This window comes from Macaca nemestrina, chromosome 20 (genome assembly GCF_043159975.1).
Source record: "Macaca nemestrina isolate mMacNem1 chromosome 20, mMacNem.hap1, whole genome shotgun sequence".
Classification (NCBI taxonomy): domain Eukaryota; kingdom Metazoa; phylum Chordata; class Mammalia; order Primates; family Cercopithecidae; genus Macaca; species Macaca nemestrina.
Window position 1 is genome coordinate 64,297,310 of NC_092144.1, and position 14,459 is coordinate 64,311,768.

Below are 14,459 nucleotides of genomic sequence, written 5' to 3' on the forward strand. Positions count from 1 at the left end.
GTGGTGCGATCTCGGCTCACTGCAAGCTGCCTCCCGGGTTCACGCCACTCTCCCACCTCAGCCTCCCGAGTAGCTGGGACTACAGGCGCTCACCACCACGCCTGGCTAATTGTTTTGTGTTTTTAGTAGAGACGGGGTTTCATCGTGTTAGCCAGGATGGTCTCCATCTCCTGACCTTGTGATCCACCCGCCTTGGTCTCCCAAAGTGCTGGGATTACAGATATGAGCCACCATGCCAGGCCTATTATTTTCAATATTTCTCCACTTTATTAAGGTTGACCACCATGATATTTATGTATCTAAACATTTTCTGTAAGTTTTCAGTGATGTTTAGATTCTGAATTATTTTTCCAGAATTAATTTAGGCACATTGGTTTGTATTTTATAGAGAACACTTATCTTCAGGACACAGATAGGAAAAATATAATTTGCAAATATTACAAAAATGATTCCAAATCTCAGCTGACCTCTTTCCCAATTGCATCCCGTCGTTTTGTCTTTAGTGACAGTAGAGACCAAAACCAACCACCTACACACCTCTGTGTGAGATTCTGGTGGCTTAGAAATCCCTGAAAGAGCAGTAAACTGTGATTATTGAAAAGCTCAGAACACTGGCAAGGCTTAAGTGCAAAGTGTCTAACAGAAGGCCACAAGAATTGCTTTCCTAAAGGGAGCTAGGAGCTATAAATGTCATTCGGAATGCACCGAAATAGTGTTGCCTAGTGTGAGTGCTGCACAGAAACTTCCGGTCATTTCTTCTGGATCTATTATTCTGGATAAGTTTCCACTATCATAGCAGGGCCCTGCCCTCCAGCTGCACAGGCAGCCACTAAGCCGTACTGACCTCCTTCCTTCCGTAATCTGTTGGCAGCTGCCGTGACCAACCTGCAGCCAGTGGCTCCAAACGGGTGTCCCAGGGGAAGAGATCCACCCTAGTTATTAAACTTCTCCAAAGGAGGCAATCCCACCCTTGGTTTTTCTACCGGTGTAGTTTTGTGAAAACCAATCAGAATCCAGGGCTCTAACGTTTGCCAAAATCTGACCCGAGACAGCTTCATGAAATTCAAAAGCATCAGTATCATTCATGGTTATTCCTGCCTGTTCTAGAACTTCTGGAGTGGCATACATTGGTCCGAGTCATAGTTGGTCTTTTGGATCGTGAGACACATACATAAAATCCCTCAAATATGCCTTCGACTTATAACCCATGGCCAGAGCTTTTTCCTCTGCCATAATCAACATTGCAGATGCGCCAGCAGTCAAGAAAGAAGAATTTCAGCTGTCACTGTGCCGTAGGGCTTGATGAATGCAGGTTTTAGTTTGGCCGTCTGCTCCAATGAGGAAGGATGGATGCCATTATCTTTGGTAACTGTATTTTTTCCTGGTACTTCGAATGGTACGTCATCAGAAAGGAATCCTTCATCCTGTGCCTTCTTGGCCAGACTGGGAGAGCACAGTGCGTCTTCACACTGTTCCAGCCAAGAAACAGCAAAGGAGGTGGCCTGTTGGTCTGCAGAGTGACCCATGGTCTCACCAGTGGAGAACTTGGCAACCACAGGGAGCTCAGGTGCTAGGAAATTCAATCGGAATTTAGAGATTAAAGACAGTCGCCGGCCCACAGTTTTGGTTTTATTGAGAGCAAGCACCAGTTTTCTCACTTTCCTTGAATGGTGAATAGGGACATCGGACATCAGCTGGACGCCACCTGCCACAATCACATCACACTGGCCAGAAGCAATCAAGTCAACACCTGTGGTCATGACTTGGTCGGCAGAGATACAAGCTATGGTGACAATGTGAGCAGGAGTCTTGTCAGAGAAGTCAGTTCCAAGGGCAGCCTCTCTAGACACATTGCTTGTTTTCACTTCCTGAATAACTGTGCCAAAGATGATATAATCAACTTCCTTGGGGACACTGGTCTGATGCAACAAACCCGTAAATGCTGCTCTAGCCAAATCATGTGGCGTCAGATCTTTATAGAAAGCGCCTGACAGCAAAAATGGGAGTGCGAACACCATCTACCACCACAATATTCCTTATGTTGGGTTTGGCTAATGTCTTCTTCATTTTGGTCTGGACGGCTTTCAGATAAAGCTAAAAATCCAATGATCCATCCATATAGGAACCAATCCAGAAACCAGGGTCATCTACGTATAAGTGATCAACTGTGCTGGTCAGATTCTCTCTCTGGGGCAGCTCGCAGCTGGAGGAACAGCTCAGAGGTCTTATAACGGGAAGACAAAAATCAAAAAATCTGAGGGCCTGTTTTGATGTAGTGGGAAGATTTTTTACTTTTTATTTTTTTGAGACAGAGTTTCTCTCTGTTGCCCGGGCTGGTGTGCAGTGGTGCAATCTCGGCTCACTGCAAGTTTCACCTCCTGGGTTCACACCATTCTCCCGCCTCAGCCTCCTGAGTAGCTGGGACTATAGGTGCCCGCCACCATGCCTGGCTAATTTTTTTTTTTTCGTATTTTTATTAGAGACGAGGTTTCACCGTGTTAACCAGGATGGTCTCAATCTCCTGAGCTCATGATCTGCCCATCTTGGCCTCCCAAAGTGCTGGGATTACAGGCGTGAGCCACCATGCCCGGCCATGTAGTGGGAAGAGTTTTAAAAATGTAAGTCAAGATGGTAGTCATTCTGGAAACTTAACTGATGTTCGCACAGACTCCTACTCTGAGCAAGGTTCAGACCCAAGTGCCAAGGCTCTCACTGTTGTGCAGATTATTTTGTCACCCAGATATTAAGCCTAGTACCCATTAGTTATTTTTCTTGATCCTTTCCCTTCTTCCAACCCCCACCTTTCAATATGTCCCGCTGTCTGTTGTTCCTCTCTGTGTCCACATGTTCTCATCATTTAGCTCTCACTAATAGGTGAGAACATGAGGTATTTAGTTTTCTGTTCCTGAGTTAGTTTTCTGAGGATAATGACCTGTAGCTCCATCCACATTCCTGCAAAGGACATGATCTCATTCTTTTTTTATGGCTGCATAGTATTCCATGGTGTGTATGTATGTATGTCTGTGTGTATGTATGTGTATATATATATATATATACACCTCATTTTCTTGATCCTGACTGTGTATTTTCAAATAACCTGTCTTCACTAATTATTCTTCTGCTTGATCAATTCTGCTATTAAAGGCCTCTGACGCATTCTTCAGTATGCCAATTGCATTTTTTTCAGTTCTGGAATTTTTCTGCTTGATTTTTAAAAATAATTTTAATCTCTATGTTAAATTTATAAGATAGAATTCTGAATTCCTTTTCTGTTTTATCTCGAGTGTCTTTGACATTCCTCAACAAAACTGTTTTGAATTATTTGTCTGAAAGTTCAGATATTTCTGCTTCTCTAGGATTGGTCCGTGGTGCCTTATTTACCTCATTTAGTGAGGTCGTGTTTTTCTTGATGGTGTTGATGTTAGTAAATGTTCTTCATTGTCTGGGCTTTGAAGAGTTATATGTTTATTGTAGTTTTCATTATCTGTGCTTATTTGTAGTAATCCTTCTTGAAAAGGCTTTTAAGATATTTGAAAGAACTTGATTGTTCAGCCTAAAAGCTCCTCCAGTTGATAAACAACTTTAGCAACGTTGCAGGATACAAAATCTATGTACAAATTCACTAGCATTTCAATACACCAAGAACAGCCAAACTGAGGGCCAAATAAGAAAGGCAATCCCATTCACAAGTGTCACACACACACAAATAAAATACTAGGAATACAGCTAACTGGGGAGATGAAAGATCTCTACAATGGAAATTATAAAACACTCCTTAAAGAAATCAGAGGAGACACAAACAAACAGAAAAGCATCCCATACTCATGGATCAGAAGAATCAATATCATTAAGATGGCTATCCTGCCCAAAGTAATGTACAGATTCAACGCTATTCCCCTCAAACTACCAACAACATTCTTCACAGAAGTAGAGAAAACTATTATAAAATTCATATGGAACCAAAAATGAGCCCGAATAGCCAAGGCAATCCTAAGCAAAAAGAAAAAAGCTGGGGGCATCACATTACCCGACTTCAAACTATACTACCAGGCTACAGTAACCAAAACGGCATGGCACTGGTACACAAGCAGGCATATAGACCAACGGAACAGAATGGGGTGCCCAGAAATAAGGCCACACATCTACGACCATCTGATCTGTGACAAAACTGACAAAACAAGCAATGGGGAAAGATTCCCTATTCAATAAATGATGCTGGGATAACTGGTTAGCCATATGCAGAAGATTGCAACTGGACCCCTTCCTTATACCATACACAAAAATTAATTCAAGACAGATTAAAGACTTAAATGTAAAGCCCAAAACCATAAATCCCTAGAAGACAATCCAGGCAATACTATCCTGAACATAGGAATGGGCAAATATTCCATGACAAAGACACCAAAAACAATCACAACAAATGCACAAATTCACCAGTGGGATCTAATTAAACTTAAGAGCTCCTACACAGCAAAAGAAACTATCAACAGAGTGAACAGACAACCTACAGAATGGGAAAATGTATTTATAAACTACGCATCTGACAAAGGTCTAATATCCAGCATCTATAAGGAACTTAAGCAAATTTACAAGAGAAAAACAACCAACCCCCTTAAAATGTGGGCAAAGTACACAAACACACACTTTTCAAAAGAAGACATACATGTGCCAACAAGCATACAGAAAAAACCTCAATATCATTGATCATTAGAGAAATGCAAATCAAAACCACAATGAGATACCATCTTGCACCAGTCAGAATAGCTATTATTAAAAAGTCAAAAAATAACAGATGCTGGTGGGATTGCAGAGAAAAGAGAACACTTATACACCATTGGTGAGAGTGTAAATTAGTTCAACCATTGTGGAAAGCAGTATGGCAATTCCTCAAAGAGCTATCAGCAGAACTACCCTTCAACCCAGCAATCCCAATTCTGGGTATATACTCAGATGAATATAAATCATTTTACCATAAAGACACATGGACGCAAATGGTCATTGCAACACCATTCACAATAGCAAAAACATCGAATCAACCCAAATGCCCATCAGTGACAGACTGGATAAAGAAAACGTGGCACATATGCACTATGGAATACTATGCAGCCATAAAAAAGAATGAGAGCATGTCCTTTGCGGGGGCAAGATGGAGCTGGAGGCCATCATCCTTGGGAAACTAATGCAGGAACAGAAAACCAAATACTGCATGTTCTCACTTATAAGTGGGAGCTAAAAGATGGGAACACATGGACACATAAAGGGGAACAACAGACACTGGGGCACATTTGAGGGTGAAGGGAGAAATGAGGGAGAGGATCAGGAAAACAGGGCACTAGGTTTAATACCTAGTAATCCCACCACTTTGGGAGACCGTGGAGGGTGGATCACGAGGTCAGGAGTTCGAGACCAGCCAGGCCAAGATGGTAAAACCCCATCTCTACTAAAAATACAAAAATTAGCCAGGTGTGGTGGTGGGCACCTGTAGTCCCAGTTACTTGGGAGGCTGAGGCAGGAGAATGGCGTGAACCTGGGAGGTGGAGCTTGCAGTGAGTGGAGATTGCACCACTGCACTCCAGCCTGGTGACAGAGCAAGACTCCGTCTCAAAAAAAATAAAAAAAACACACACACACACACACAAAAACAAAACAGACTCCCTTGACACAAGTTTATCTAACAAACCTGCACATGTATCCCTGTACTTAAAAGTGAAAAAAATAAAGGCAATATGTGTCAGATTTGTGGTGCTGTCTGCTGTTTCGCCCCCATATGGAAATGTGTGCCTGACCCCTGCTTTTTTCCTTGCTTATTGTGGCTAGGATTTGTGAATGTAATTACCATTCTCAAGAATGAGCTTTTTTGGCTTCAATGAGTTTTCACGTAGTTGTTTTGTCCTCATTAGTAACTCCTCTTGTTATTTTTGTCCACTTCCTCACACCTTCATTTGGAATAATTTGTCATTCTTTTTCTAAATTCTATCATTGCCAAGGTCATTAATTACCTAGGTTTTATTCTTTCTTTTTTTTTTTTTTTGAGACGGAGTCTCGCTCTGTCGCCCAGGCTGGAGTGCAGTGGCCGGATCTCAGCTCACTGCAAGCTCCGCCTCCCGGGTTTACGCCATTCTCCTGCCTCAGCCTCCTGAGTAGCTGGGACTACAGGCGCCCGCCACCTCGCCCGGCTAATTTTTGTATTTTTAGTAGAGACAGGGTTTCACCATGTTAGTCAGGATGGTCTCGATCTCCTGACCTCGTGATCCACCCGTCTCGGCCTCCCAAAGTGCTGGGATTACAGGCTTGAGCCACCGCGCCCGGCTGGTTTTATTCTTTTCTAGTTCATTCACTCATTTGTAGTTTTCCAATTTCATCATTTAATATGTAATATTTACATTATCATTCAATTTATACCATTCTCTAATTTCTGTTTTAGTTTTCTCAGCTCATTGATTTATTGAGAAGTCTGTGGCTTTATTTCAAAAATGCAAGGATATTAGTCATCTTTAACTGCAGAATCGAGTGAGTCCCAAAGTTCCCAGGATATCCTAGTGGTCTCTGTTAGGGGTCCAGGCTGGCTGGGGTTCATTGATGTCCACTGGTGGCAGCTCCCGTGCCTTCTGGAGTCCCTGAGTCTCCTTCTGTTGAGTGTAGGATCTGGGTCCCCCATGGGCTAGTGGATGGCCAGAGTCTCAAAGACTCTGGGCTCAACTGGAGATTCCCCTTCCTGGGGTGGAGGAGGCTCAGTTGCCTCCCGTCTGAGGGTCAAGCTCTGCAGCTGGGCATAGGTCACATCCTGGGGGTCTTCAGATGCAGCAGCCTGCAGTGGGGGAGAGTGAGAGGGAAGGAACGTGGTGGCGGTGGGGGAGGCCTGGGGGCCTGGAGAGGAAAGGACTCACCTCAGTGTCCATCGGCCTGTCCTCTTCCGCCTGTGTGTCCTTTGTGTCCAGGAATTCCTCGGACAGTGGGGAGGGAGGGGAGGCCATTTCTCTCCTATATCTGGAGTGTTTCACCTGGGCATACGTCACTGCCTGGGGGTCTACATCGTGTGGGCTCTGCTGGAGAAAGACACTGGTGGGGGGTGTCCTTGAATCCCCCTGACCCCCTGGAGTCAGTTTTCCCCACTGTTCCCAGGGTGATCTGATTACATCCCTTTCCTGATGGAATCTCAGGGACGCCTGAAGGCCGTGGAGGGTCTGGTCTCTCCCTCCCTGTGGTTCTGGCCTCTCCTCCTCACTCCGACCTTGCCCATTTGGCTGCAGCCTAATGCCCGCCTTCCTGCAAGAGCTTGCTGTGGCCTCGGGGCCTTTGCACGGCTGTTTCTTCTGCCTGCAGGGGCTCGTCCATTAGAGGATCCTGTGGCCCCCTCCGTCCAGGCTTCTCAGATGACAGCTGAGCAGACAGCCCTCCCCTTACATTCAGACTGGCCCCACTGCCCCACACTCTGCCCTTTCCCTGGTTTATGTTTCTTACAGCACGTTGCACTGCTGGACACTGCATTTATTTGCATTTTGTCTCCCACCACGAGGTGAGCTCAGGAGGCGGGGGTGGCTCTGCTGCCTGCTGTGTCTGCAGCTCCCACAGGGAGCCCGATCCACAGTGAGCTTCCTGGGAACACTGGCTGGATGAATGAATGAAGGGAGCCCAGGGGACTGGGGTGGTTCATCTATTCCTCATCCTCCTGAGGCCTGGGGAGCGCTCTAACCACCAGACGGCCAAACAGAGGAGGAGGAGCAGGAAGGGGACCCGGGAGGAGGCCCTCGAGGTCCCAGGACAGCAGGAGAGAGTGAGGTCACAGCAGGCAGGAGGCAGCGTGCTGGACAAGGAGGGGTCCACCGTGATGATGCTGAGAACCGGGGGAAGAGGACAGAGAAGTCCTGCAGGATTAGATCTGGCACCAGGAGGCCTTTGGTGCCCGGGACAGGGGCGGGGTCTCACCCGACTGTCCAGCTCCACCCCGTCCTCAGGCTGTGTGTCCTTCACGGCAGCATCTGCGGGGCCAGAGCAAGGGGTTCATCTCCTGGGAAGGTTCCCCGAGACCTCTGAGTCCTGCTGGCCCCTGCCCAGCTCCCACTAGGGTGACCGAGATCCAGGGAGCGACTGTGATGTCCCCGATGTCCCATAGTGTGGGTTCAGACCACCTTCCCCTTGGCCCCAGACCCTTCCCAGCCTGTGCTCATGCTCCCATTGCTACAGAAACTTTGGAGCCCCCTTGCCCACCCCAGGTGCCCCCCTCTTCTCGTCACTCACTGAGAATTTCCTCCTGGACGTCAGCAACTGGGCTGGCCCTGGGGGAGGACACGGGAGTGTGAGGGGCAGTGAGGGGCCTGTGCGGGCGGATGGGAGTCTGGGGTCGTCAGGCAGAATTACCTCCTCTGCAGGACCTGGTCCTTGGGCTCTGGCCCCGCAGCCCCTGCAGGACGGTAGAAATGGGCTGGGCAGAGATGGACAGAGTGTCAGGCTTGGGAGAATTCGAACCAGCTGCCCTGCACACACAACTTGAGCAGAAAGAAAGAAACCTGGAGGCCCACTGGCCCTGAGGTTTTAAATACATCATAAATTTAAAGTAAAATCAGGAGAATCAAGCACTGCCACGCATGCTCACATTTATTCTCTTCTTTCTCGATATTTCACCTGGGAATTTCTGGAGCAGTTTTTCTAAGCTGAGTTTCCTGTGTGTTTGGGTTCCCTTTGGCTGGTGCCCTGAGCCCACCCTCGGTCAGCCCACGGGTCACCCCATTCCCTACTCACCCGATGTCCTGTGTTTGCTCTGATGCCGATGTCGGAGGAGGAGGAAGAGGAGGAGGAAGAGCAGCAGGATGAAGGCCACTGAGACCCCGGTCACAACCCCCAGGTGCCTTCCCAGACCTTGTGCGTGATGACGTCAGGAATGGGTATGACGTCATTGATGTGAGCACCTACTGTGTGCAGGCGCGAGCTAGGTCTTTCCTTCATGAACTCCAACCCTCACAGCAGTCGTGCAACATGGGATTGCCAACCCCCCAATTCACAGAGGAGCAAACCGAGGCTCAGAGAGGGGAATCGCCTGCCCCAGGCCCCCCAGCCTGAAAGAAGCAGGTCTGGGAAGGGAACCCAGGACCTTGTGTTTTCCCCAGCTGTTCTCCTGCTGCCCTACCAGGTGGACACCCGCTTCCTGCTCTGGGTCTCTTCGTCTGATAGGAGAGGCCTGTGCTAGTGTCTCCATCTGGGGCTGGTGTCCTCCTTACGACCCTCCCTTCCCCAGCACAGCAGGACCTGGGGGAAGGAGTGGGCTATGCAGGATGGACCCTGCATTGCTGTCACCCCCAGCTCAGCCAGGTCCGCTTCCCACTCTGCTGAGTTCCCACACTCCCATGCAGCACCTGTCTGGATAGAGGCTCTGTGTGTATCTGGGAAGGGCCGAGGGTAGCAGGAGGGCTGTGTCCCTGCTGAACTGTGTACAGGGCCAGATCCCGAGATTTCACTTACACCTCACAGCGGTTCTATGAGCTGGATGGGACTGAGTCCATTTACAACTGCTGAACCTGACTTGGAGTAGAAAATTGACCTGCCTGGGGCCCCACGGTGGGATGCAGCAGAGCTGGGAAGGGAACCCAGGAGTCTGACCTGCAGCCCTTATTCCCAGCACCAGAGCCGAGCCCCGGAGATGCCGGGAAAGAGCCTGAATGCCCCAAACCATGGCCCTGCTCCCCTCCTCCGCCCCAGGTCACCGTCACTGCTGCAGGTGGGACAGGACAGGCCCCTGAAGAATCCCACCTGTGCAGGCCTCTCTCCTTTACACTTGGAGAAACTGAGGCCCAGGCAGGGGAAGGGCTTGTGCACGTCACCATCTCCGGAGGAGCCTGAACCTAGGACAGAACCCAGCCCTGGCTCCTCCGGACCCCGCCCACCTCCCACTCAGAGCCCCTCACTCACCACTCTGGGGGTCTGACCCCGTGGGGGTGAGGGGCTGGTCCTCAGGGCCTGCTGGGTCAGGATGAGGAGGTGAGGGCTGGGGTGGCCCTGTTCCCCACATCAGCCCGGCTGCTCCTCCCCCAGGCTGGGCCCCAACACCTCCCTCTGCCTCGCCCCCCCGCCCCTCACCGGCCCAGCCTCGGAGCCCCTGGGAGCCTGTGGCCCCTCCTGTGGCTCTGCCCGGCTCCCTGGAGGGAAGCTCGTGCTTGAGTCTTTGAGGGGAATGGGATCCTCCAGGAGACTCAGGGCTGCCCTGGGGGAGGCCGTGCTCCCTCTGAGCCCAGATCTCAGCGACTCACCAGGTGTGGGGGTGGAGCCTGTGGGTGGGGGGCTGGGGTCCCCAGAGGGTCCTGGGAATAAGCACAGGCAGGGAGTGAGGAGCTTTGGTGCTGGAGTCCCCTCCTCCACTGAGACCCCTCCCTCCACCTGCTCTGTGGCTTCTCCGGAACTTCCTTCTGCTTACCTTTCACCTTTTGTGTCCCAGGAGATGGGGCCAAGGGTGGGCGTGCCTGGGGTGCCCCCACTGTCCTCCTCCCCTCTGAGGGGTGAGTCCCCCTCTGGCTGAGCCTCCCATCATGACCCCCCCAACCCCGACTCCATCCCAGCCCAGAGCTCTCCTGGGGGCAGGGTCCGAGCTGAGCCTTTGAGCTCGGACAGAACAGGGTCAGGGTCCTCACCTGAGACCACGAGCTCCAGGGGGTAACTAGGGCTTGACAGCAGGTAGGGGTAGGACCTGATTGCGCTGTAGCATCGGTAGGTTCCACCCTGGGCTGAGGTCACAGGACTCATGGAGAATTCAGCCTGGTATGTATAAGACTGGTACTTCGACTTTAGACGCAGCGGGGGATGGGCCGCACCCTCCTTGGTCAAAAATAAAGTGTCTATGTTGTGCCATGATTGACACAGCAGGGTCACGTTCTCTCCTGAGGCCACCGTGGGGCCCGGCCGCACTGAGACGGAGGGTGTGTCACGGATCAGTCCTGGAGAGAAGAAGGATGGGTGAGGGGCTGCCCCACCTTATTCTGAGCTGAGACCTCCCCAGGCCTCTCTGGGAGCCTCTGTCTCTGTTTTCTCTGAGTCTCCCCCTCCCCACCCATCCCATCTCTGTCTGTCTCTCCCTCCCTTGGGACGCCCCCACCCCTCATCCCGGCCATCACTAACTGGATTCCCCGGCAGGGCCTGTGCAGAGCCTGGGTCCCTGACTGAACCCGCTGGGCTCCTCACCTGCGATCAGGATATCCAGGGGGACACTGGGGGCCGACCACTTAGGGGAGAGGTTGTGTCCACCGTAGCATCTGTACTGGCCCCCGTGGGAGCGGCTCACAGGGCTCAGGGTGAAGTTGGCCTGGGAGAGCCCAGCCTGGGGTTGCTGGCCAGGGCGCTGGAGGAGGACATGTCCCCCCTCCTGGTACAGAGCGAATCTGTCGTAGCCGACATCAGAGCGACACTGCAGGGTCAGGCTGCCTCCACGGGCCACCACAGGGCCCTGCGGGGCCAGGAGGGAGGGCTTCCTAGACACGCCTGAAGGGAAAGACGAGTTGGGACTCCGAGGGCTGGTTCCTCCTCTGCCCCTTCCTTCTCCAGTCCTGGCCCTGCAGGTCTCACTGTCTCTCACGCTCTGTGTCTCAGATCCCAGGGGCTCCTTCTCACCTGGGTCTGTCTTGGAGAAATTCCAGATCACTAGTGTCTCCCTGGCTCCTGGCCACTGCCTGTCTGGTCTGTCCTCTCCTCACAGGGGGACAGGAAATTGCAGCAGATACACCCAGTGCCTTCCTGAGTTGACCCCTTTCCAGGTGAGGGTGACTCAGGCTCCTCTTTCCCTATCGAGCCTCCCCATGGGGTCTTCCTTGCAGCTTCAGCCCATCCATCAGCACATCCTCCTGGGGTCCTGGCCATGATCAGTCATCAACCAAACTCCCAACAACCTATCTGGCTCCCCAAAATTATATAAAGAAGCCTGGTGGCCTTTTCACCTGGGACCAGAATCTCCAGGGGGTCGCTGGGGTTCGACCACGCCTGAGGGTTTTTCCTGTAGTAGTAATAGCATCTGAACCTCCACCTGGAGCTGGGGGTCACGGGACCCACAGGGAACAGGGCCTGGGATGGCCCTTTGGGGAGGTTCTGTGAGTACAGGGTCCTGGGGAGCTTCTGTTCTTCCTCAACAAGAACAAACGTGAGAAATCCGTTCCGTATATCACACTGGAGGGTCACGTTCCCTCCTGAGGCCACCACAGGGCTGGGCAGGGCTAAGAGAGTGGGCTCTGCATAGAATCCTAGGAGAGAAGGAGGCACAGTGTAAATGAGCTCCCACCTCCCGCATCATCCCCAGGGCTGGGCTGTGAGAGGGAGACGCCCCTGAGAGCCGACCCCCTTCCTGAGGACAGAGCCTGGGGCTGGGACCCCTGAGTGTCCTCTCACCTGTCACCACCAGCTCCAGGGGGTCACTGGGCTCTGACCAGCCTGCAGGGGTCTCAAAGTAGCAGCGGTATCGCCCTGCAGTGCTGTACACCGCGGAGCGAATGTGGAACTTGGCCTTGGCTCCAGGCTCCAGTGGGTTCTGTCTCCCCCAGGTCCATGGGACTCCCTCCTGATCCAGACGGTACTCCTGAGTCTCCAGGGGCCCCTGACACCAGAGGGTCACGGGGCTCCCCCTTATGATCACAGAGCCTGGCTCAGCCCAGAGGGTCGGTTTGGGGGGGGTGCCTAGAATGGAATCAGAGGCTGGATCCCAAGACATCCTCATCCCTCAGATGCTAGCTCCCAGCCCCAGGACCCTCCAGATGTCCCCATCAGTCACCCAGAACAGCGATCTCCACCCCCAGCTGCCCGGGGTTGGGTCTTTGTCCCCAGTGAGAAGGAGGGACCTGGGAGAGCTGGGGACAGACTCACCCGCCTGCACGTGGGTCCTGGGGCCCAGACTCAACCCTGGAAGAGAGTTCCCTGTGAGAGATTTGCCCCCCGAAGCCTCAGGAGTTCCTCTCCTCCCTCAGAGCCTCTGATAGACCAGATTCTCTGACAGACCAGAGCCTGGCTTTAGACTGAGTTCCCTCCAAGACTGGGGCCTTCCTTTCCCCTCTTCAAACCTCACCGAGGCACATCAGGACTGGGAGGGTGAGGGTCATGGCGTCAGCTCCCACTGGACTCAGCTGTGCAGGCGGATGAGACCACAGTGCCTGGCGGGACACAAAAACACGCAGAGTGTGGACTGGAGGCTGGGTTCTCCCTGTCACAAGGCTGTCCCGTCCGCAACAGGAAGGGGAACCGCCCTCCCCAAGAGCCTGGCTCTCATTTCGCCAGGGATGGGGCTGGGGTGACCTCCAGGCTCTCCGCAGACATTTCAGACAGAAATGGGGTCGCCCTGAGCCCTAGCCACTGTCTAGTGACCTACGCTCAGCTCACCAAGGGCTGGGGCAGAGCAGCAAAACCCGCTTCTCCGGGAATGAACCCCTGAATCATTCCTGCCTCCTCAGTGCCCCTTTGTCCTTGGCCGTCCCTCTGTACCTCCAACCACGTTCAAGGTTTTCAGACAATTACTCAGGTTTGTCATCTGACTCAGGGGGTGGAGGAGGGAGCTGAATTTTATTCCCACTTCCACTGATTATGTGACCTTAGACAATAAAGTGGCTTTTGCTTGAGCCTTGTTCATTTGGAGCTTGTGGTCATGACCTCAGCTTCTCAGAGTGGACGTGGGGGTCTGTGGTGCCTGGGACATGGGAGAGGGCTCGGCCATGGTGAATTTCCAGACCAGATTAGGACAGGAGTGGTTGGGGCGTGAGAGGATCCTGGCGTTGAGCTCCGTAGTTGAGGAAGATGTTTGATGCTCCCACTCAAGAGCCCACATCTGCTCCAAATACCAAGAAACGCTCCTTATAATATGTTTGAAGTTCCCGGCATGGTGGCCCACCCCTGGAATCTGAGCGCCTAGGGAGGCTGAGGATGGAGGATCCCTTGAGCTCAGAAGTTCAAGACCAACCTGGGGAACATAGTGAGACCCCGTGTCTGCCTATAATAAAAAAGAAATAATCAGGTGTGTTTGTGCACGACTGCAGTCCCAGCTATTTGGGAGACGGAGGTGGGAAGATTGCTTGAGCCTGGGTGGTCCAGGTTGCAGTGAGGTACGATCACAGCACTGCACTCCAGCCTGGGTGAGACAGCAAGACCCTGTCTCAAAACATACATACATATATATATATATATCTGAAATATGTAGATTATGAAAGTTTTGTGCAGAAAAAGAAATGAAAAGTTTTTTTTTAACTTGAGAAGGTTGCACATCAAAGAACAGAGTTGAAAGCTGACAGCTAGCATGTGTCTAAGACCATCCTGGGGTCATTAGGGAGGAAACTTCCACTTCTGTGTGGGACAGAAGAGGAACCCCAGGTCCTCACAGTCAGGGAGGGGGTAGGGGCTCCAGATGAAACTGTTTGTGGACAGGAGCTGGGATATCTCCACCCACTGACTGAAGTCCGGATCAGCATGGGGCCGTCTCTCCTGTTTTTGTGTTTAACAGATTCAGC

The 14,459-nt window shown here is 51.6% G+C and overlaps 1 protein-coding gene and 1 pseudogene across 6 annotated transcripts; both read right to left on the reverse strand.

Moving 5' to 3' along the window:
* Window positions 1-721: 721 nt before the first annotated feature.
* Window positions 722-2,147, reverse strand: LOC105496997 (trifunctional enzyme subunit beta, mitochondrial-like; annotated as a pseudogene).
* Window positions 2,148-6,350: 4,203 nt separating this feature from the next.
* Window positions 6,351-13,159, reverse strand: LOC105496998 (leukocyte immunoglobulin like receptor B5). Of its 6 annotated transcripts, none has more exons than XM_011767652.3 (14): window positions 13,031-13,159; window positions 12,832-12,867; window positions 12,361-12,645; window positions 11,916-12,215; window positions 11,167-11,463; window positions 10,620-10,922; window positions 10,242-10,292; window positions 9,904-9,951; window positions 8,740-8,856; window positions 8,359-8,422; window positions 8,239-8,276; window positions 7,927-7,979; window positions 6,888-7,046; window positions 6,355-6,808 (listed from the first exon to the last, which is right to left on the reverse strand). In XM_011767652.3, exons 1-14 carry the CDS (start codon window positions 13,062-13,064, stop codon window positions 6,662-6,664), a joined length of 1,932 nt encoding a protein of 643 aa, XP_011765954.1. In that variant the 5' UTR covers window positions 13,065-13,159; the 3' UTR covers window positions 6,355-6,661. The 6 variants fall into 6 exon arrangements, with proteins under 6 accessions (XP_070943891.1, XP_070943890.1, XP_011765954.1 ...); XM_071087787.1 differs by having other exon boundaries at window positions 9,904-9,954; XM_011767653.3 differs by having other exon boundaries at window positions 6,358-6,808; window positions 6,888-7,043.
* Window positions 13,160-14,459: the final 1,300 nt, after the last annotated feature.